Source organism: Enoplosus armatus, chromosome 1 (assembly GCF_043641665.1).
Source record: "Enoplosus armatus isolate fEnoArm2 chromosome 1, fEnoArm2.hap1, whole genome shotgun sequence".
NCBI lineage: Eukaryota > Metazoa > Chordata > Actinopteri > Centrarchiformes > Enoplosidae > Enoplosus > Enoplosus armatus.
Window position 1 is genome coordinate 18,127,604 of NC_092180.1, and position 24,091 is coordinate 18,151,694.

General features: G+C 41.1%; 1 protein-coding gene across 3 annotated transcripts; it reads left to right on the forward strand.

Moving 5' to 3' along the window:
• Window positions 1–2,170: 2,170 nt before the first annotated feature.
• On the forward strand, window positions 2,171–22,997 carry LOC139282342 (hexokinase-1). 3 transcript variants are annotated; one of them, XM_070902042.1, is made up of 21 exons: window positions 2,171–2,488; window positions 8,364–8,526; window positions 11,558–11,706; window positions 11,826–11,945; window positions 12,203–12,298; window positions 12,459–12,558; window positions 12,822–13,005; window positions 13,649–13,804; window positions 13,918–14,005; window positions 14,213–14,358; window positions 14,624–14,816; window positions 14,905–15,016; window positions 15,306–15,454; window positions 16,780–16,899; window positions 17,113–17,208; window positions 17,304–17,403; window positions 17,483–17,666; window positions 17,902–18,057; window positions 18,340–18,427; window positions 19,068–19,213; window positions 20,941–22,997. In XM_070902042.1, exons 1-21 carry the CDS (start codon window positions 2,426–2,428, stop codon window positions 21,086–21,088), a joined length of 2,757 nt encoding a protein of 918 aa, XP_070758143.1. In that variant the 5' UTR covers window positions 2,171–2,425; the 3' UTR covers window positions 21,089–22,997. The 3 variants fall into 3 exon arrangements, with proteins under 3 accessions (XP_070758143.1, XP_070758226.1, XP_070758311.1); XM_070902125.1 differs by having other exon boundaries at window positions 13,921–14,005; XM_070902210.1 differs by lacking the exon at window positions 12,203–12,298.
• The last annotated feature ends 1,094 nt before the right edge of the window (window positions 22,998–24,091 follow it).

A 24,091-nucleotide genomic window follows, 5' to 3' on the forward strand; every position in this document is an offset into this window, starting at 1 on the left:
TCTTTGTTTCTCCTTGGTTAACTTGAAATGTTAAAATTCTTCTTCAGTTCCAAAATAAATATCTAATAAAGATCTTGATGGTATTTGACCAAAGAGGACTTTTGACATGAAAAACAGCAGTGGTTGATGAATCTTAGAGAGGTGATGTTGTTCTAATTTACTGTGGATAAGTGGCCAAATGTAGATGACATGATGTTTTATCAATTCATTTTCAGTTCTCAATAGACCTACTGTCAATACAACCAGGGCAGTTGTGTTTTGAGTCAGCAGCACCACTTTCACTGCTGCTCAATGCAACACATGAATACAACAAGTCCAGGCAGGTTGGCAGGAGGATGTGGAATGGCACTCACGGGAAGGAAGAAATCACAAACAGAGAAGGCAGATGGGTACAATGACAAAAAAAAAGAAATCACACCATTAAAATACAGTGAAATGTCTGGAATGCATTAATAAATTAAAACATCACAGATGGTGTTGTGTACAACGGTCTGAGTTTCCTGTAAACGGTACAGTTCAGTTCTGCACTGTATTCTGTCTAACAAAACAGAAATACATTTTACCTTCAGATGTGATGTTGTGTTTTACTGTGTGCTGGAAGCTGTGACATATTTAAGTTCAATCAGTTCTGCTTCAATAGTTGACAAAAATACCTTTAAAATTAAAGCTTTTGCTAACGCTTTTGTAAAGAAAACCAAATTAGTGCCACTTGTTGGTTTCCATTTGACAAGATTCTTGCTTTTACTTAAACCTCATTTTTGCATAAACTTTTCCATAATGAATTCAGAAGTCAGAGTTGGTTACAAAGCATTGTCTGTATAAAATGTCTTGGAGTCCTGGCGACTCATTTTGCCGCACTGCTGCCTTTTAGATAAAGTATTAAGGTTGAATTAACTCCCACATATTGAGTGTATAAAGGATTACAGCTCCTCTGTGGTTGTTCTCTGGAGAGTCCAGACAACACACAGCTGTTGTTGTTGTGATGATGATGTCACGTCTGTCTGAAAGCACAGTGGAGCCAGAGAAAGTGGCTGTCTGATGGGTTGACCGCCGGGATGGAGTGAGTGTCTTCCTTTCTGAATTATATAAAGGCCTTTGGAGTGGACGGCTTTTGAATTATTCTGCACTTTTAAGAGGAAGAAAGACAAATGAAAAGAAGTCTAAGCATCTGTACACTGATCTCTATTGCAAACACATAGTTTATTGTCTAAGCTTCTGGACACAGAGACCCACACAGTACAAATAGTCTCACACGCAGGGAGGTGGGTGCATGAATTTTTAATAAGCACACGTGACGGGACAACAGACTTTTGACACACTTATTAAGAATATTACAAAACATTATATGACAAGGAAACCCAACTATCAAAACATAGACCTTCATCCGCAGATACATAACGTAGAAGTGTAAACTTAAACATGGCCAAATATGTGAAATGCATCAAGATCTGGGAGGCTCATCACCACAGCTGAACTATTTTCTGGGGGAAACCCTGACCATGAACCATGTGGCCAATTTGCCTGACCAAACAAAAAAAACATAAACATAAAAAACATAAACATAAACACACTTCTAATTTTTGTTTGCACATTGCCCTCAGTACGTACAAACCTGCAAAGAACACCACTCCCATCCTCATACAGACAGTAAAGCCAGGAGAGATGCCAAACATCCGTTCCCCATTATTGATTATTGAATGATAAGCTACAGAGTGCTTTAACTCGTATTACGACTGTGAGAGTCATTTTGTCACTAACACGCGCTCAATGGTATGTGACTTTATAACTTCCTTACAACAGTAAAACCCAAATTCTCTCCCTACCTTACTTCCCTCTTTCCGTCCCTCCCCCCTCAACCTCCCCTCCTCCCTCCCTAATCAGACAGTCCCCCTCTTTCTACCTCCTCCATCACTAAGTTTGCCTCCAAGGCGTTGGCAGACCAGCCAATCACAGAAAAGAGGATGTGGCACTCACCCCCCCCATGGCCACTCACACTTCCTAACCAATGAGCTCAGTGATAGTGGGCAGGGCTCCTGTTTTGGCCCTCCCTGCTTCTCTCTTTCTCTGCCTCCTGCAGCTAAACTTGCTGTCTCACTCATGCTTCCTGGCTTCACTCACATGCGCTGAGAGAGAGGAGAGCTGTAGAGTCTTAGCAGCACATGAAGCAGCTCTGTCTATTTTAAACCACACCGGATTGGACTCAGGATATTATTATATCTCTTGCGGTGTGTGAGAGACTGTATGTACGTAGAGCCAGAGCAGAGTTTGAGTTTCCTTTTTTTACCTTTTTATTTTGGATTTTTCTCCATCTGACTGTAGGTGAACGTTTGTGAGAGAGAGAGAAAGAGAGCGAGACAGAGACAGAGACAGAGTGTGTGTGTTTGAGTCAGTCTGCATGTGTGTGTGAGAGAGAAAGAGGACCAGGATGATTGCAGCCCAGCTACTAGCCTATTACTTCACTGAACTCAAGGATGACCAGGTTAAAAAGGTGAGTGCTTTCTGTTTCTTCTGCCTCCATTTTGACATTGTGCTTGTGTGAGCGAGAGAGACTGATGTGAAGATACAGCAGAGGTTGAGCAGAGAGCATGTGTTTGTAGAGGTCATTGAGTTTACTCACACTGCCATCATCCTAACTTTGCTGTAAGACTGGAGTTTTTCTAGTGCAGCACATGTCAGGAAATCTCTTTCAGGAAGTCAATAAAACACGGAACATGTTGGAGGAGAAGTGCAAGACATTTCATGATCACTGAGATGCGTTTTAATAGTAAGATTTAAATCAACCCGGCTCTGTGAGACGTGACAAACCCCACTGGGATGTGTGTGTTTGTGTAGTAAGGTGTGTGTATAAGGACACGACACGGGAGTGTAATTGGTGCCATGATGTAAGTTTAGAGAGGTGTGGTGAAGAGGAGAGGAAGTTAGAGGCAATGATGAAAGGGCAGATGAGCAGAGAGATGAGAAGGTAGAACTTGACAAGAATGAGTAAAGTTAGTTCTGTGGTCACTGAGTTTCTTTTATATACTTAAGTTAAAATGATACCTAAACTTTCACCACTCAGTACAAAGAAGAAAAAGAGCTAAGAGGCCTTTATAAGATAATATATTCAGCTACTCAGTAACACAAATTTCCAGCCTTTCATTTCTGTTAATGAGTCAGTTAACAACTAGACCCTCTGATATGATCATTATTACTGTGACAACTCTATGAATATATTGTCTTCTTTCTTTTTTCCCCCCAAAAAATCAACAACAAAAAAAGCGGGATGTAGCAGTAGGTCAGACGTACATGACCTCCCTTGTCTCCATATCTGCCCCTACCCAATGTTCACATGCTTTGCTTGTAGCTAAAAGGCTATATTGCGTAGCATGAATGTGTGTTTAAGCTAAAATAATAAGGAAATAATAGATATAATAGAGTGCAAATGAGAAAAAAGTCCCTAAAGCTGATTCTTGTCTCTTCTTTTAGTAAGTTTTAAAGCATGATTTAATATGAAAAAGTTCAAGGTGAACGAGGAGAAGCGTGACATGAGGTGAACACCGTGAATGTGTGTCTTTCATACCTTCTCAGCTGAGCAGCCCCCACTGTACAACTTCTGCTATAAAACTGACTGGACCAGTTTAAGTTGGCCTCAGAGCGGCGTGTGTGTGTATTGAAGGAACCATGCTTTTCCAGTCACTCAGAGCGATGGACAAAGCTGTCATTCCCAGGTGTGCCAAAGTCAGATCAGACTCTGTAAAGGTAAAAGACTGTTATCAGCTGCCAGGATCTGATGTAATACAACACATCTCCCTCCCTCTTTACTCCTGCTCTCTTCCTCTTCCTGCCTCCCTAAAATAGGCCAGCTTTGAACCATGTGACCATAGGTGACAGTGGGGGGGGGGGGGGATTACACACACACACATACTCTGCCAGGTGTGTAGCTATTGAAGCATTTCAAAGAGCAGGGTTTGTCTGGGCCTCAACAACTTCTCTAGTTGCGACATTGTGAAACATACAGCTCAGGATTCAAGCAACCATAAGTGAAAGTATAGAAATAATCTCATCACTAATGTGTTTTCAGACAAACTGTGTGTATCTGTCGTTGTCAAAGAACCTCAATCAGCTGAGTGCGTCTCCACTTCACTCAATCCACTGCAGTGTCCTTGACTGTACTCTCTGATACACTGTGAGCTGTTAGCGGGCATCCAAAGCAGTGTTTCAGCGCGTGTGTGTGTGTGTGTGTGTGTGTGTGGAAGACGGGAAGGTGCAGGAGAGGGCAGAGTAGAGGACAGTATTTTTCCACATGGTGAGGCTGTGTGTGCACAATGTCGTGCACACGTACGTACACAATGGAGTCAGGTTTCAGTGCTTCCTCGAATCAACTCGCGGCAACGGGGACAACATGGCATTGTTGAGTGGAAGAATGCAAACGGTGTGGAGAAGGAGAAAGGGGGAAGACGAAGGGAGGCAAGGAGAGGCAGAGAGAGAGCGAGAGTGTGATCTCTTCCTGTAACTTAAACTATGCTCCAGGCGCCACCAGAGAAAGTTGTGTGTCAGAGGTGTGTTGAGGGGAAAACATGGCCTTTACGGACTCATGCTTACAGGCTCACGTCATAGAGGCCTTGTGTCTCCTCACCAGGGAATGTCACTTTGCTAGAGGAAAAACTGGAAACCCCTATTTTGGTCAAAAGATCAAATTATTAAACAGACAAAATTGTGTTTTATATAAAATATTGAGATGAATCACAGTCATTGTGCACAGTATTTTCTCTACAACCCACAGCAGAGACATTTATCCGGGCTATGTGAGATCAGATGATGCCCTGCCATGATAAAGTGCTTAGGCATGGTTTCTAGCTGCAGAGTGCTGAGTCATAGACGCTAATGTCTTTCCTGCAGAAGGAACTCAATTTATTCTGGGTTCAGTGGATTCCTCTTAGTTTGATGTGGAGAAATGTGGACAATACCTGCTTTTAATCCTCCCCCTCTCTGACCCAGGACCAGGCTGGTCAGCCAGGAACACATTGTTATTTAAGCTAAGAATGCATTCTCATTCAATTAGCTGATTAGGAACATATTCTTGTTTTAAACAGGCCATTTGATTAAGAATCCAAGTTACTTAGCTGAGTGCACATAAACTGGTGGCTGGCTCATGCCAATAGTGAAAACATATGAATGGTTATACAATTGTATTGTTTTTTGCCGACAGGAAGAGACTAGGTGATGATGGGAGCAATATAACCATTAAGAGCAGCAGCACTGGCAGGCAGCAGAAGTGTGTAGCAGTTGGCAGGAGCCGAATGGGTTGGCGGCTTAAATAGATCCCTGTGTTGAAGCGTCAAATATGAATGGATCTGTTTGTTTATCAGCTGACAGCTAGACACATGACACACGACCCGTACTAAACTAATACAAGCTTAATTTCTTCATTCACAAAGATAAAAACTATCTTTTTAAAGAAGATTTATGTATGTAGTTTGTGACCTCAATATGGTACAAAGTAGACTCTAAATCATCAAACCTCGATATGCTATATCAACTTATTACATTTTGTGACTAACATGTTAGCAAATGGTTGGCTAACATTTCTTAAAAGAGTACTCCACTGGTTTAGCATTCACTGGTAATCTCACTTCTTTCTAACTGTACCGCAGATTTTCTTTTATTTTCAAACTTGTTGTCTTCAGCCCAAACCAACACTGACTCAAGTGACATCACTTGAGGCAATTTAGCTCCCTCTGCAGCCACGAAAGGCTTTATACAACTTTCTTCACATATGCAGTTGTACTCCGCAACACCTGTTAACAGACTTTGATGTGTAAAATCAGTGGAGTTCCTCTTTAAGCCTTGTTAACATCATGTTGGATGGAAGAGAATGATTCCAAGGTCCAACTCAATTCATTTAAAAAAGGGCAATTTACTCTGTCAGTGATTATTCATATGATGTTGAGATATGATATACTATTTGACAAGCAAAGTTTGTGTTATTTTCCTGAATTAGCATTCGTTTAGGGTGTGGTTAGCTTGAACGATGGTCTCTAGCTGATGTGAGGCCTCAGTGTCTGTCGGCTACTCAGACACTTCTGTTATGTAAAGCAGAGCGTTTGAAGAGAGATGGATGGACTGAACCACAAGGACCAGTGAAATAAAACAGTGAGCTACAAACTGCACAGAGCTGCAGACAGTATTGATTCTCAATGGAATCACCAGCACTCGCAACCATTTCACATTACAAAGTGTGAATGTGTCAGTACAGGGCAATGCAAACTTTGGAAAGCTTTCTTATTTACTCTGGTTTACTACTCCATATTCAGCCATGATATTAAATTGTTTTCACATTTACACTCCACATGAGATGTTATTGGCAGAAACTACAGATGTTTGTGGTGCAGTAGCTCTTGCTCAACTCCGCTTTCATTTCATCTGGTTGGACAGCTGACCTGGGTTAAACAGACCACATGCAAAAACTACATACACAAGCATTTGCATTTTAACCTGTTTGGTGCCTTACACACACTGTCGTGTGTGTGTGTGTGTGTGTGTGTGTGTGTGTGTGTGTGTGTGTGTGTGTGTGTGTGTGTGTGTGTGTGTGTGTGTGTGTGTGTGTGTGTGTGTGAGAAACAGCAGATGCTGGGGGGAGGGCATTGTCAAGCACCAGCATGTCACTGTAGTTATAATGTCTCTTCATCCACCGACTCCACCTCTGTGTATAATACAACTCAGGGTGGACTGTGGACCTGCTTGTGGCGCGGTCCAGCAGGTTAACAGTACAAATGAAGGTGAGAGGTCAGCTGTGGGCTCCCTTATGACAAGAGCATATGCTAATGAGTTTTCATCCCAGAGGCAGACTCCACATTTAGACATAATATAAGGAATGTAACACCTACAGTACCGAGTAGTTAACAGTTGGACGGTGCTGTTATGTGACTCTCCATCCACTTGTTTGTACTGTATTCTGCATGGTTACACTGCAGATTATTAATGTTGGTCAGATCTACTTTCATGTATGATGAAAGACAAATTGACCCCTTAAAGTCACACTCTTAACTCACATGCTCTGGCACATGGTTATCATATCAACACCTGTGTAAATTTTATTGATATGTACAATAAGGTAAATGTCTACTGACAGTCAAAAACACTAAATTTGTCCTTCATTGTCAGCAAAAATCTATCTCTGTGTCCAGCAGACGTTAATTCCTTCCTATATTCACACCCAAACTGGTATGGCCCTGAACCAGTTACCAAAGACCAGTGCTGTACAGGAAGTTACAACATTCCTACCCGATGTCTGTTACAATGAGTAAATTATCACATGGACGTCACAGTGAATACAAGCATTGTTTGTGTGTGAATATTGAATCATGTTGAGCATGTTTGTGTGAAGTGTACTGACCCTGTGAGTATTTTATATGTATCTCACATATTCCTGGAGTTATTGTAATGAAACGGACTGATGATAATCCAGTTATGGGCCAACATGACATTTAACCAGAGTTCTGTTCTTGGTGTGTCGCACTCGAGAATAAAGTAAGCCTTTGCTTCATCATAGAGTGTGATGCAACAATGGATTTCACCAGGATTGTTTAACATCCTGTTCCTGAAAGGCCAGACGGCTTAGCCTGTTGTGTGCTGTATCTGCAACAGTTTACACAGTGGGCAGTTTCAACAGGCAAGTTATACAGTATGTCCAGACGTACCTGGCTGTGCTTTATCGGTGGATTTGGTACTACTGTAACCTTCATGGTGATAAGACAGCCAGTTTGTGACTTTTGTTCCCCTATTATTTATTTGTTAGAGACTCTCCTGCTTAGTCCCTACTCATCACTGTCATACACATGATAAAATCACAAGGAACACCCTTCTGTGGGCAATATTGCCTTGATAACAGCACTGAGTACTTCCTGGTCTTGCTGTGTGTCACACTGATGATGATTTTATTAGATATTGACTGTACGATATGACCACATTATGATAGGTGTAATCAAAGAGCTGCCCATAATCTCATTCAGTTATTTTGCAGCAAAGCAACATTAAGTTTGGGTTAAGCAGGGCTGTGATCAATTAAGTTTTATTGCAGTCCGTTCAGGATGACTAAACACACACGTGGGATGGGGAGAGTTAGTCATATTCACTGCATCGTCATGCTTACAGAAAATAAAGGTTATGTCATTAGCAAACCCAGTAAATCTCAGTTACTGACATTAGAAACGGAAAGTGAATTAGAGATTAGTGTCAGAGGATGGTGATGTGTGTGTGTGTGTGTGTGTGTGTGGGGATGTTAATATGTGACACATGGATATTAATACTTTTGTTGTGGTTACAGGTCAATGATTAATGGTTAAGATGAAAAAGATCAATCCTTCTGTTTTGTTTATTGTCAGATCGATAAGTACCTGTACTCCATGCGTTTCTCTGATGAGACATTACGGGACATCATGCAGCGGTTTCGGAGGGAGCTGGTCAAAGGACTGGGTCGGGACACTCACCCCACGGCTGCGCTAAAGATGCTGCCAACATTTGTGCGGTCAATCCCTGATGGCTCAGGTTAGTACTTCCTAAACCGTATTGTAGCCATGATTGGATTACCTGACCCCCTTTGGATCAAGCACTTGCTATGATGAAGTATCAGTATCAAAACCAGCCTATTTTATCACTGTATGAATGAGTGTCAACTCAGGTCAGGCTGCACCTTCAATTTTATTCTCCTCTTTTTGGGCCATTCACAGCATGTAGTCTACTTCTGCTTCATCCAAATAATAAAGGTATTGACAAAGCAGAGACAGGAAGGACTGTTTTGTAACAGAGGCGAAATAAAATGCATTTTGAAAAATACAACTCAGGTCTGGGTAGTTACATTCAAAATATATTACTATACACAACATTAAAGTGAGTCATGTAGTCACCAGGACAGTGTATTGCAATGGAGAGAGAGGTAGAAAAGGTCAGTTTATGTGCTTTTCATAGTTGCTGGGTCTTGTCCCAGCTTTCAAAGGACAGAAAGTCACTCACATTTATGAAGCGTCCCCAGTTGACCTGATCTGTATGTCTTTGGCATGTAGGAGGAAACAAGATGAAATCACAGTAACGCAGGGCGAACATGTGAGACTTATACAGACAGTTCTGGCGCTGCGAGTCAACAGTGCTAACCAGACATAACACACATAGTTGGATTAAATTTAGAACCACTTATGTCAGTTTATGTCAGTTGTTGATGAGCAACACAACACCTTACTGATGGATAATTGTATTATGCAGAGAAATGTGTAGCTTGTAGGAAATGGGTGTCACAAAGTACCATACTGTATCTTTTACTGTGTCTTTTACTCCTCATCTGGCACCCCAGATCTCTTGCTTACATTACCTGACATATAATCTGCACGTACTATGCACTGTGCAATACTGTCATTCCACTCTTTCCTTGTCATTTTGTCATTGTCTGCCGCCTGCTGACTAATCCTAATTTACTGCAGTCGCTCTGCCCTTGTAACCCACGTGAATGTGAGTCAGAATTTGTTCATATCTTGTACGTGATGTACTTGGGGAGGAGAGTGTCCGTCCACGTTAAAAGAGAGACAGGTTTTATGACCTCAGTCAGCTGAATATTAATGGTAGCAAAGCTGTCTCTCTCTCTTGCTCTCCCGTACATTTAAACAGAGGTTGGCCCAAAAGAAATCTTAAGTCCACAACGTGAGAGCTGTACCTCACAAACACACACGCGTCAGAGATTAGCTCTAATCCTGCTACCATTGTTAGAGAAGACAGTGACAAAGTGATTGAAGACAATACACTAGTCTGAGTTATGGGATTATTATTCTGTCTAGTTAGAGAGAGCAGGAATTAGCCCGTGCTCTCTTCACCTGATAAATCGGTGGTAAAGACAGGTAATGTCTCGCCATCTTCTTACTGTGAGCTGCTACAATATGTTTCATTGTCTACTATATAGTCATATGTGCATAGATAACACCATGGAAAATAACATTACAGTGTTACACCGTGGCTCGCTTCTCTCTGTTCCCACTGACCAACAGAGAATTTAAAATGATTAGAAAAGACTTGAATTCAAAATAATAATCATTTTTTCTAACAACTTTAACTAACACTATCAAATTATTGTTTTACTCATCGTCTCTACTATGTTTACATTCCTGTCAGATAGATTATCAGTCGGTCTGCACCACTGACCCGACCTTGCACTCTGTTTCTAATATTATCATAACCTTTACTCAGAAACAACATAATGTGACTTTTCTACATATTTAATCATTGTGTACAATCATTGCCAACCATTTTAGGAAAGCATGTAAAGATTGACTATTTGTAAAGTAGTTATATACAAATGAATGGGCTCCCTACTTTAAACTCTGCGTCTGCTGCAGCAACACCAAGCACGTTCTGATATGTAGGACATGTTGTTAATACTTTCTAAACAAACTGTGTACCTGAGGTGAAGAGTTACAGTTTGAACTGGATCACTAAGGAATAAGAGTAAGAGTGTGCAGTGAGTTCAGGGGTACTGCGTGGTTAATCACTTTTCATCAAAGGTCAGTACATTCTCTTAGTCCTATCACTAATAAGCTACAATAAGCAAAGGAAGCTATAAACCAATTATGTTCCCATTTCAGACAGAAAGAATAAACTGCAGTCACTACTTACTGACAAGTGACCATGAACTAAATGGTCATGTGAGAAAAAGTTGTACTCAGCAACACACACAGGGTCGAATTATCCAGTTTTCCATTTTAACACACTAGTTTCCTTTCATTCAGATCATATTTACTTGACAAAATAACTTCTTACAGTGTTCAAGACGTAATGAGTATCTCACAACTTTTTAACATTATCAGTATAAATGATGTTTGCTGTTTTTTTTCTCCAATGTACAATGATGGTTTCATGTACTCACAAAGCATCACTACTGATGAGCTCTTGGTGATATGGCTACCAGAACGCCTCTGGTGGGGTTGGGCAGTCATTAGCCAATAAATATGCAGGAAGTTCATCTTGACAGTATACACACCAGCATACTGACATGAGGAAACACACAATGCAGGCATATAACATTAACATGGATACACTGCAAGCATTAGTTTCTATGCATTTATTTACTTACTTACTGCTTTATTGTATTTGAAAGGAGTTGATGGACAGCTTTAGCCCAAAGACGAGACATAACTTCTGATGAAATCTATTTGAAACACCTTTATCTTCCCATACATTCCTCATGTTGCTTATAGATCGCACACTGTGTGATATTAATTCACTGTCGAGTAATAGTGAGAGCTGTATTTGTTTGCTAAGCTTAAACAAGGAAGACCTGCTGATAATGTATGTCTTCTTGTTGAGTAAAGTACTGAGCTGTGGTAGTTAAATGTGTTCTTCAGTAATGTCAACAACACATTGCCTATGAAGAAAACTGAAGCTGAAACTTTATTATCCGTTTAATGAAGACAATCCATCTGCTAGAAATTAAAATGTCAACGTACAGGTCTACCTAACTGCTAATTGACATTTCTCCCCCTCTATCTTTCCACTTCCTGTCTCTCCCTATCTTCCCATTTTTTTCCTGTCTCAACAGAGAAGGGAGACTTCATTGCGTTGGATTTGGGAGGCAGTAACTTCAGGATCCTCCGCGTCAGAGTGAGCCATGAGAAGAAACAGACCGTTCAGATGGAGAGTCAAATCTATGACACACCAGAGGACATCATACATGGCAGTGGAACAAGAGTAGGTTTATACTGAAATACAGACATACAGACACACACACATACACACACACACAGAATCTCCTCAGTTTCCTCCGCTCAACATGGGACAACCCCTCCCTCTCTCTACCTCTGTTCCAGCTGTTCGACCATGTGGCAGAGTGTCTCAGTGACTTCATGGAAAAACACAGCATCAAAGACAAGAAACTTCCAGTTGGATTTACCTTCTCCTTCCCCTGCCAGCAGACCAAACTAGATGAGGCAAGACAAGATTAAAAATTGATTGACTAATTGATCAACTGATCAAGGTTCTTAAGCAGTAGTCAGACTGGGAAGTGCCTTTCTTACTTGTACAGTCAACTTCTTCCATTTATTATCTTGTATTTAAATATCTGAAGATTATCATCCATTTACATTATAAGTTGCCACAGTTGTAAGGGAGAACTCTCCATTAAGCATCAAATCTATCACTTTCCTTCTCTCACTTTCCCTCCGGCTTGCTCTCTGTTTGTCTCCAGGGCTTTCTGATAACATGGACAAAGCGTTTCAAGGCCAGTGGAGTGGAGGGAACGGACGTCGTCAAGCTGCTCAACAAAGCTATTAAGAAACGTGGAGTGAGTCTTATCTTTTGTCTCATTTGCGCTCTGCCTTGTGTTGTTGTGTCATCCTAATGTGTTTTGGTTTAATTGAAACTGGGATGCAGAATGGCACACATGACAGCAAACCATAGCTGTCAAAAACTTATTTACATGTGAGTGCTTTCATTTGTTTCAGGACTATGATGCTGACATCATGGCAGTAGTGAACGATACTGTTGGAACGATGATGACCTGTGGTTTCGATGACCAGCGCTGTGAAGTCGGCATCATCATCGGTACTACAGCAATGTCAATTTGAATAGTTGAGAGACAAATCAAATTCAAGAGTGTTTGAGTACAGTGGAATCCAATGCCCTCCAAACCAATCAAAGAAGCAGAATAGAAATTAGTCCAACTAATATTAAATAAACTGCGCACACATAACAATGTGACTCAGAATCAGTCTGAGTCAACATCCATCTGTTTATGAGGTGCAAGGAAATAACTGTAGAATACAAATGACATTAAACTGTAAGGAAATGTGTTTCTCTGTGTTTAGGTACTGGCACCAATGCGTGCTACATGGAGGAGCTGCGTCACATTGACCTGGTGGAGGGAGACGAGGGCAGGATGTGTGTGAACACTGAGTGGGGAGCCTTCGGAGACGACGGCAGGCTGGAAGACATCAGGACAGAGTTTGACAGAGAGATCGACCGAGGCTCTCTCAACCCTGGGAAACAGCTGTATGTCAAACCCAAATTACTCATCCCTGAGATAATCTAAATGAGCTGCTTTTTCAGCCGATGATTAGCTGCCAGTTACTCACCCAGCTGTTGATTGTTGTTCTAGGCGGAGAGAAGGATTAATATGATTTTGCAAATGTTTATTCAGTTTATTCATTTATATTAAAACAAAAAGATCTATCAAAATTACTGTAAAATATATATATTTTTAAGTAGTTACTAGAAACTTTAAGGCTAGCAGTGGTGTGCCTCCAACCCTGCTGTTTTATCTGTAGAAGAATGTAGATGATTGATGTGCTTTGAGATCTAAGTTATCCTACAAGTTTGCTGCTTACACAAGTTGTCAGAAGGCCCGCACTGTGTTAATAAGACTAGCAGAGAAAAAGCCAGAGCTCCTTGTTGGCTCTCTGCCCTTGTTTTTTCCATGTGGGAGGCCAAGTCTTTTTTTCCCAAAATATATGAGATGCCTATTGCTTCAGGTTCAGCTGCTAAGAACTCAACTAGTGGCATCTTTAACTAATAGACTAATTAGAGAACAGCTATCTGTTGGAGTATGGTATAGTGATATTTATCCAATGCTCCGCCAGAAGTTTCTGGGTTTTTGTTTGACCCACTTCTGATTTCTTCTTTCTCTGTGTCATAGATTTGAGAAGATGGTCAGTGGTATGTACATGGGGGAGCTGGTTCGTCTCATCCTGGTGAAGATGGCCAGAGAGGGCCAGCTGTTTGAGGGAAGGATCACCCCTGAGCTGCTCACTAAGGGGAAGATTGAGACCAAACACATCTCAGCCATAGAGAAGTAAGCCACACTACATTTAAATACCATGCATTTTCTTCACCGAACAGTAAAACCTTTAATTGTAAATATTTCTAGTCCATCATAGCTTCTCTGTCTGTGTCTTCCCTGTTTAGGAGTAAGGAGGGGTTGTCCAAGGCCAGAGAGATTTTAACCAGACTTGGTGTGGAGCCCTCAGCTGACGACTGCATCGCTGTGCAGCATGTGTGTATTGTTGCTGAAATAGCACTTGAATCTGTCACTTAAATTAGTGAAACATGGTGAAAGTATATTCTAGTATTTAATGTCGTGCTATCAAACAAACAATTTAAAGCCAGACCGAGATCTGAGGTTCTTCAACCAAAAGGTGCTTCATTTCATGCAGTTTGGACGTGCTGCTTGATGAATTCCTCTCCTCTGCTCCTCCGACAGGTTTGCACCATTGTGTCTTTCCGCTCTGCCAACCTGATAGCTGCCACGCTTGCAGGCATCCTAATAAGGCTGAAGGAGAACAAAGGCGTGGCACGACTCCGAACTACTGTAGGCATCGATGGCTCTCTATACAAGATGCACCCACAGTGAGTGACGATGAGATTAAAGATAAGATAAGAATGTGTGAGTTTGTGTTTGTTTTACATGCTCTATCAGCACTTAAATGAGATTTATTTCCTTTTTGATATGGTGCATCTCATTGCTGTGAGAACTGCTGTCAGACGTTATTTATTTTAGTTTAGTTTATACATTATTTTGTGCATGTAGTCCCGTCTTTATGAGTATGTATGTAGTAAGTTCTGTCTGAAGAAGGCCACATTTCTTATTAAAACTCTCGTATATCTATTTCAGATATGCCCGTCGTCTTCATAAGACAGTCCGCCGTTTGGTCCCGGACTCTGATGTTAGGTTCCTCCTATCGGAGAGCGGCAGTGGAAAAGGAGCAGCCATGGTGACCGCTGTGGCCTACCGACTCGCCGAACACTCGCGACAAATTGCCCAAACACTCTCTGAATTCCGCCTGACGACTGAACAACTGCTGGAGGTGAGGACAGAGTGATACTGTAGTGTGTTTGTCCATCTTTTCACTGTGTGTGCTACTTCACTATTTAAGGTATCCTTCATTTCTCCAGGTAAAGAAGAGAATGAGGATAGAGATTCAAAATGGCCTTTCAAAGAGCACTCAGGACTCTGCTACTGTCAAAATGCTGCCAACCTTTGTACAAAGCACTCCTGATGGCTCAGGTGACACACACACACACACACACATACACCTAAATATTCAAGCTAGCGTCCTGTGACTGTACACGTGTGTCTGTTGAGAAGAGAGGGCAGCTGAGATCATTACTCAGCAGCTTGGCAGGTCATTACAGCTGGTTCACGCCATGTCTCACACCTCTGTGATTGACAGAGCCCTCAGCCAATGATAATCTATTATTGCTCATACCATTGCACAAGGCATATCTCTGAGGTGTGTGTGTGTGTTTGACATGGTAACTGTTTTATCTGTTTGTCGACCCATCTTGTTATCTAGAGCATGGTGATTTCCTGGCTTTGGATTTAGGAGGAACCAACTTCAGAGTTCTGTTGGTCAAGATTCGTTCTGGCAAAAGGAGAACAGTCGAGATGCACAACAAGATCTACGCTATTCCTCTAGAAGTGATGCAGGGCACAGGAGAGGAGGTGAGATCCATCAGTCATTTGATCCATTAATCTGTGTAAAAGTCAGAAGGATGGATGAGAAACTTTGAACTTAACCTCCTGTTACCTTGGTGGTAAAGGTTAGAGTAGGTTGGGGGTGTGACGCTTGTTGGCTCCAAGGTAAGAAGGTAGGATAGAGGCAGGGAAGAAGGTGTATAGGTTAGAGGTAGACAGACACAGAGGTCGAGATTAGCATTGAGCTGACGTTCTTTAAAATGTAGATTTGAACTTAACTCTTGTGCACTGGCTGAGGATAATCCTGTCTGTCACCTTTTGGCCCTTTCATCCTCACTTTCTCGCTCCTCCATCTGTTTCTCTTTCTTCTGTGGTACACAAGACAAGAAAGTCAGAATAGAAATGGTACTATTTTATTGTAATTTCACAGGTGTTTTTACTTATTTTGCCTAATTGGACCTCTCCTCAAGACTCTGCCCACTCTCCAACGGGACAACCTGCACCTTTTATCATTTTTATTAGTATGTGTAGTTTGGTGATATCACACATTTGCCAGCATATCGCTGCTCACCTTCAACCCGAACAGCGGTCTAATTAGCATGGCATGGTGTGCATGGCCTTTTTAAAGGAGCGGTTTAAATCCTAAAGTAAAACTGATGAGATATGGTCTGTGTCCAAAATTGTTCACTTTACATTCCAGTACATAGTGTGCTCTCGAAATGGTAGTGTTGTCAGGTAAGGTCCACTATACCTTATGTAGTGGATTATTTCACAATTCATCATTAAAAAGTAGTTTAGAATTGTATAATTTATTATAGTGAATAGTGACACAGCCATAGTCTGTCAGCACTCAAGAACTTCTACTAAAGCGGCATTTAGCCCAGCCCAATGTATATTTAAGGTAATTTAAACACTGTATTACATAGGGAACAAAGATGTCACTCATGGCTATATATATATATATATATATATATATATAAGTTAAAAGTCAAACATGTTGCTCCTCAGTCAGTGATCTCATAACATGTGTTATCCATCAGCCGTCCATGGCAAAATATCTGCTGTGACTGATCAGTGCTGAGCAGTGTAGCAGCACCTTTGTGTTGCTTTACTCTCTCATTGGTCAACATTAAAGGACTGTTGTCACACTTACTTTCTATGTATATTTCCTTAATATTACATGACCATATTAAGAGCATTAATGTGGGCAGTAATAAGCACCTAATGTTGGAGGTTGTAAGTAAAGAAACAAACTAATCACTGGAGGCTCAAAATGGGACAAAATATCACAAATGTTTTTGATATGTATATGTATTTTAGTTTCACATATTGTCATATCTTTCTTCTTTCAGCTGTTTGATCACATTGTGCAGTGTATCAGTGACTTCCTGGACTACATGGGGATGAAGAACGCTCGTCTTCCTCTGGGCTTCACCTTCTCGTTCCCTTGCCGACAGACAAGCCTGGATGCTGTGAGTGCACAGCTCTTCCTTCCTCTCTGACATACTGTATCATCTCTTACTTCCCTTTAGAGTCTCAGCTGTGTCATAAACTGGACCTGCTGATTCTGCAAAAGGGGCCCACTGATAAGCACACGTACAACCAGCATCCTATGCAAGATATGCCAAGTTTCAAGTGTGTGTGTGTGTGCGTGTGTGTGTGTGTGTGTGTGTGTGTGCGCACAGGGCATCCTGGTGACATGGACCAAGGGCTTCAAGGCGACAGACTGTGAAGGAGAAGATGTGGTGGGGCTGTTGAGGGAGGCCATAAAGAGGAGAGAGGTAGCATATGAGGAGCAGCATCATTCAATTAAACATGCGATGTGTGCACAAATGTAGACTGTGATGTTGCATCATATTATGTGTTTCCTCTTTAGGAGTTTGACCTGGATGTAGTGGCTGTAGTGAACGATACAGTGGGAACCATGATGACCTGTGCCTACGAAGAACCCACCTGTGAGATTGGACTGATCGCTGGTTAGTTTAACTTATATTGACTCTTTCTGATAATCAGTTTTCTTTGCTCTATCCATGTAACGCATGTGTCTGTTTATAGGCACTGGCAGTAATGCCTGCTACATGGAGGAGATGAAGAACGTTGAGATGATCGAGGGAGATGAGGGACGGATGTGTGTCAACATGGAGTGGGGGGCTTTCGGAGACAACGGCTGCCTTGACGACATTAGGACAGAGTACGACCGCGCTGTGGATGACTTCTCTCTCAATCCAGGCAAACAAAGGTTAAATTCCCCTTCACTCACTCTCACACACACACACACACACACACACACACACACACACACACACACACACACACACACACACACACACACATATATATATATTATGGCCATGTTCTCCAAGCCACAAACACCTAGCATATTAACTTTGTTTCCTGGACTCATATCCTTATAAATGACTTCCAATATGTGTGGAGGCATGTGTCTATTTATGTGTATGTTTTGTGTTTTACAGATATGAGAAAATGTGCAGCGGCATGTATCTCGGCGAAATTGTACGGAACATCTTGATAGATATGACAAAGAGAGGATTCCTGTTCAGAGGACAGATTTCAGAAACACTGAAGACCAGAGGCATCTTCGAAACAAAGTTCCTCTCACAGATAGAGAGGTAAAAAATGAATTAACTGTGTTTGTTTGTGTCTAGAGAATGCATTACTCAAGGGGGTGAAAAGTATTCTGGACTTTTGTCTCTCAACTTGCAGAGCTGCCAACGTGGCAACATCGCCAGTCGAATACACTCCATTAGCATCTCTTGTAGAACAGTATCTGCACAAATGATCTTTGCTTATTTCACTGTTAGGCTACTGATGGTCTTATCCTTTAAAATTGCACTCAGATTGTTGATTGAGTTTATTTCCCTTCTGCTAACGTCTTTCTTGTCTTTCTCCAGTGACAGATTGGCTTTGCTGCAGGTCAGATCCATCCTGCAACACTTGGGGCTGGACAGCACCTGTGATGACAGTATCATAGTCAAAGAGGTAACGTATAGCAAGATACATACTGTATGTGTGCACATAACAAAACATTATATCAAAATGTGTTTTTTAAATTTGTACCCAATCAAAACCTTAGCACACCAGCATGTTTAGCAGCTAATCCAGGTACACCTAGCTAAAACAGTTGCAGTCTAGTACAGCAGTCCTGCAATAAATCCTACTTTCATTCATTTCTTTTTTTTATCCTACTTTGTTGAAAATGTTTTAGAGACGTATTGATTTAACTTGGAGGCTGTAGTTTATGGTGTTGTTGAGCTGTATCAACACCTCTAAAACAGCTTCAACAAAAACTGAACATTATAATCTTCATGAAAGTAGGATTTATTGAAGGACTGCATATGTTTTAGCTTGATGTACCTAATAAAACTGGCAATTGAGTGTATATAGTGGACAGTAGACACTGTGAAAGAGTCCGAGCCCCACAATACATTGTTATCACGCTCGTCTTGTGAAAGAGGCAGGCATATGTGACTGCACAAAGGTTAACAGAAACAGACATGTTAAGTTATATTTGCTGTCAGCGTTTGTGGAGTGATATGATGTTTTCTGGCTCAGCAAACGGTGGCAGGTACAGTCTGATAAGTGTTGCAATAATGATAATGGTTTTCATTGTTACATACAGGTATGTGGCGCAGTGTCACATCGTGCAGCTCAGCTGTGTGGGGCAGGAATGGCGGCCGTGGTCGATAAGATCAGAGAGAATCGAGGACTGGACCACCTGAACATCACTGTAGGGGTGGACGGGACACTCTACAAACTACATCCACAGTGAGTTGAATTCATCAGTTACTACTCATACAAAACAATGAGATGTAACACATGGTGACCAGACTGTTCTGTCATGTGGTAAAGTGACTAGTCTAAAGGACTCGTTTTATGTTCTAGTACAACTGATGACACATTCACCTTGTTTACATTACAACTGCATTTGAGTGAAGTCACTATGCAGAAGACAAACGAAGACAAACAAAGGCAGGCTCAACTGGTTGTGGACAACAATAATGAGAAGAGCTGCAGGCCATTACAGCTCAACAAATAAGTGTCCTTGTTTACTACTTTTTTGACTCTGTGTTGTAGTTGATCTTCCCAAAACAAACAGTATGGCTCAACTGCACCCAAACTCTGTGCAGTCCTTGTTAGTAGTTTGTGCTTTTACATTTACAAGATGGATAAAGTTAAATGCATAAAAGAGGCAAGACAACAGTTTTATTTCATGTACAAAGAAATGCACTGGTCTGATACACTAATTTCATACCTTGTCAATTGACATAACAATGAGTAAAGGTTCAGAAACTGATAAAGTGTTAAATCATTTTAAGTATTAAATTAAGTATTTTTCTCGTGCATTATTGCATGCTGATCAGAATCAGAATCAGAAATACTTTATTGATCCCCGGGGGGAAATTGTACAGTACCGGTGCTCCCATTCCAGAGTAGAAAAATAGCATAGTTTAGAACTAAAGGTATGTACAAAATATAAAAATAAGAAATAGAAGATAAAAATATACACATTTACAGTATTTAAGTGAAGTGAGGTAAAAAAATATATATATAAAAATATATATATACAGTAACAATGTATATATATGTATGGATGTGTTGCACTGTAGTGTATGACTATATATGTATTGCACTTGTTGAGTCATGCTTAACTAATGCTTAACTAATTAAGTACAGAATGTGACCAGGTATGAGGAAGACTGGATTTTTATTTAAAGAGCAAGGAGAAGCTTGGGCTGGGAATCCAGGCTGGGGTTAAGGTCGATGGCTGGGGAGATCCGGGGCTGAGGCAGGGAGAGCTTGGGGCCAAAGAGGGCGGATCCAGAGTGGGATCCAAGGGAGCAGAGGAGCAAGGCTGACGCGACAGAAGACAGTGGAACTGCAGGGGAGAGTGAAAAAACATGGGGGAACAAGAAACAACCAGATAGCTATAAGTAGGTATATTAAGGCTGGAAGCATAGACTAGCTGAAGTAGTACTACGATCTGGCAGCGTGGAAGTGGCTGGGCTGAGTATTAGTAGAGGTCTTGATTATGGAACATGTTGCTGCTGGTGGGCTCAGCTCTGGGAGAGAGCCACTCAGGTACAGGATGGGAGGGAGAGGGGGAGGGCAGGTGAAGTAGCAGGAGCAGATGTAACACAGTTGCACAATACAAGAGAGACACCTGAGGTTGAATGAAATCGCTCACTCCACCTTTCTTTTATTCAAGCCAGTGGCGCCTCAAAAGCTCCATTAACGAATCATTTACCAAAAGAATGGTATTGATAATTGAGTCATGTTGGTTTTAGCACATGCCATAGATAATTTCCTAAGAACTAACACAACCAGAAGAGCCTGTCCCTTTTGTTGTTAAACTTGTTAAACATGCAACTGTTGACTAACTCCCTATCCTCTCAAAGTTGCATTCACACTGGCTCTTTTTTTTTTTTGCTATTTGGTACGATGTTGATCACTTCGCTCTTTAACATTATGTCAAATCTTTTGTCTTCGTTTAGTTTCTCCGGGATCATGCACCAGACAGTAAATGAACTGGCTCCTCAGTGTAACGTCAACTTCCTGCTGTCAGAGGACGGCAGTGGGAAAGGAGCTGCACTCATCACGGCCGTGGGCTGCCGGCTGAGACAGGAGCTGAACAATAAATAGAAAATATCTCTTCTGTCTCGCTCTTATCTCCTCACTGCTCTGTGCTTCCCCCCTGTCTCCACCTGCTCTCTCCTCCCCTCTGTTCTTTCCCATTGTCTCCTTTCCTCCTGAATCCAACCACTCCAGTCAACGTATCACGCTCCAGTAGCTTCTTTAGCCCGTCTACATGACAGAGAGAGGAGATAGCTTTCTCTGCTGTGTTAAGTAGCAGAGAGTCAGGCACTATGTTGTAGTTAGATTATGTTTGATTAACCATTGTGACAATACCCAGACTCTTAAGGGTTTTTGCAGTTTTGTGATTTCTGAGGTTAAACTTATCATAGAGATAAAACACACATTCAGCTCCTGTAAAAATGGGCCGAGCAGAAAAAGTCCACACACTGCTGTAATACTCTCATGAGCTGGTTATCATCGCCATCTGGAGGATTCCTCTGATACTTGCAGTCTGTACAACAGGCACAAGGCAATTTCCAAAGGCATTGCAGAAAAAACTTTTATTCCTGCAACGTGTTCAGTAGATGCTCTCACTGTCCGAACAACAAGACGAAAAAGGGATATGAGGTGAAATATAGATGTGTAATGAGATGAAAGGGAATATTTTTGCTTTAAAGTTTTTAATATCTTTCCCAGATATAATACAATATGTTATACATACATTGTTGCTATTTATTTTATTTTTATATTGGGAGATGTTGAAAAATGTTACTGTTGCAATAACGAGGCACACAGACGAAGCCATTGTCAAAGTCCCCTCAGCCGGTACCGGTCCTGTAGTGGAGGATTTAATAAAGCACATCAGGGCAGAGATATGACAGAAGAGGGATTTGTACCATGCTTCATCTGTAGGGGATGCCATGCCACATGCTAGCTAAATGTGCAGATTTGGTCTAATTTGTGACAGCAATACTATTCTACGCTAATGTACTCTACTGTAAAATATGTCCAAAGACCACTTGTATTTTACTATGTAGAAATCCTGTAGTCGTTACTAATCACAGCTGTTGATAAGTTTTTGTTGTCTTAAGAAGTGCTGGCTACCCTCATCATCACAATGAGACTTACCAGTTACTTAGCAACAGCCATGAAACATGAATCTGGTGCTAACATGGATGCCAGTAGAACAACAAAGGCAAAACTGTGTGTAAGAAGAATATTACAGTAGATGAAACTTTAAGGGGAATTCAGACATTTTAGAAGTAAAGCTTATTCCTATACCCACTCACTGTTCTCCATATGCTCCCAAAGGCTCAGGAGGGTGTTTTAGTGAACTACTGTATGGCTCATTCAAGTAACAATTCATGCAAAGTCATAGATATTTATTTTTCTCTTTAATAAAATGAAATAATCATATTATTGCTATTAATGATACTCATTGAATGACTGGTGGATTTGTTCACTGGCATTCTTCTGAGACAGTTTCATTGTAGAGGCTGGTCTTTTTAAAAAAAAAAAAAAGACTATAAGTAGACAAAAGTTTTTAAAATCTGGGTCAGGACAGGGTACTGTAGCTGGTCATTGGCAGTTGTGATGCAAGGATGGATCTTTGTGATGCCACAGTACATTTTACTGCCATCTTTCTTAACCACAGTTAAAATTCTGGCTTGTGGGGTCAGATTAGCACAAACCCAACCTGAAGCTAATACTGTTAATAAATCCTAGCAATCACATTGCAAGCAAGTTGAATTTCCATTCTTACTTACTCCTCAAACTGCCAGGACAAAGAGGGCCAGCCTCTCCAGCAGGCCCTAAGCCACCCTGCCTTTAGATTTTCCCTGAAGTAGTAAGTCTGAAAGCCAGCCCTACATCACACAGACACTTTGATCTCTTCAATCTGTTCACAAAACCCAGACTGTAACTGTCCAACAATATCAATCAGTCACGAAATAAAGACAAACCCGTGTCAATCTGATGTTGTAGTGTTTTTGCACTCATGTATGTATATATTCTGTTAAGTGGTGGTATGAGTGTGTTCAGAGGTAGGCCTCCATGTCTAAATGTGCACCAGCTCCAAGCCCGCTTACTGTGCTGCACCTGACCTCTGACCCCTCTGTAACATTATTACAATGTCTAGAGTACAACTGAGGGACCATTGCACACATATACATATACTGTCACATTTATTAACCATATTATCGACTTTTATTTAGGCCACAAACAACTAACCTGCTGTTTTGTGTAGACAACAAATACAGATGCTTCACTATGTCACAGTGTGTATTTTAAAAGTCGAAAAGTTGTCACAAGGAATCAAAAGGTTTTCTCTACATTCTGAAACGTTCACACTAACAGGCTACAGTATTTACAACATCATGGACAGCCACACGAGTCTCATATTTACATTTCCACTTCATCAGCATGTTTTACATCAATACACTCAGACTAAACAGATGACAATGTTACACTTTACATCAGATTCAGCACTTTTACTTTTTAATCTGGACTGTACACTGACCACATGCATAGTACTGTACTGTAACATACATGCTAACCATATACCTAATAATGAGGAAGATCCAAAAAACTCTGTGAAATGAAATAGATAAGACTTTCCTTCTAAAACATATATATATATCAGTTCAGTTGATGTTGTATTTATGTTAGAAACAGGTGGCTCCCTCACTGCTACTGAAACTTTGTTGATAGCTGGTGATTTCACACAGGATGCTCTAGAGTCAGGCAAGTTACAGTCATGAGTATATTACATCCTGCGTTATAGCATAAATAGCTAATTCCGTGTCTGTTCACTTAATATGTGCAACAAGTTGGAATTTAACCAAATCATCTAACATGAGATGCTTGAGCTGTATGACTGCAGTTGAAGGTACTTCAGTTCTGACAGTGATATTGAGAGAAAAAGTTATATACCACAGAGCTTCTCAGCCAGAACTACATGAACTGACCTGCTTAACATGCAGAGATGTCGCCTTCATGAAAGTATTTTATTATAAGGACACCAATATGGCCGATCCCACACTAACTATGGCTGTAAAGACTTGAATGACC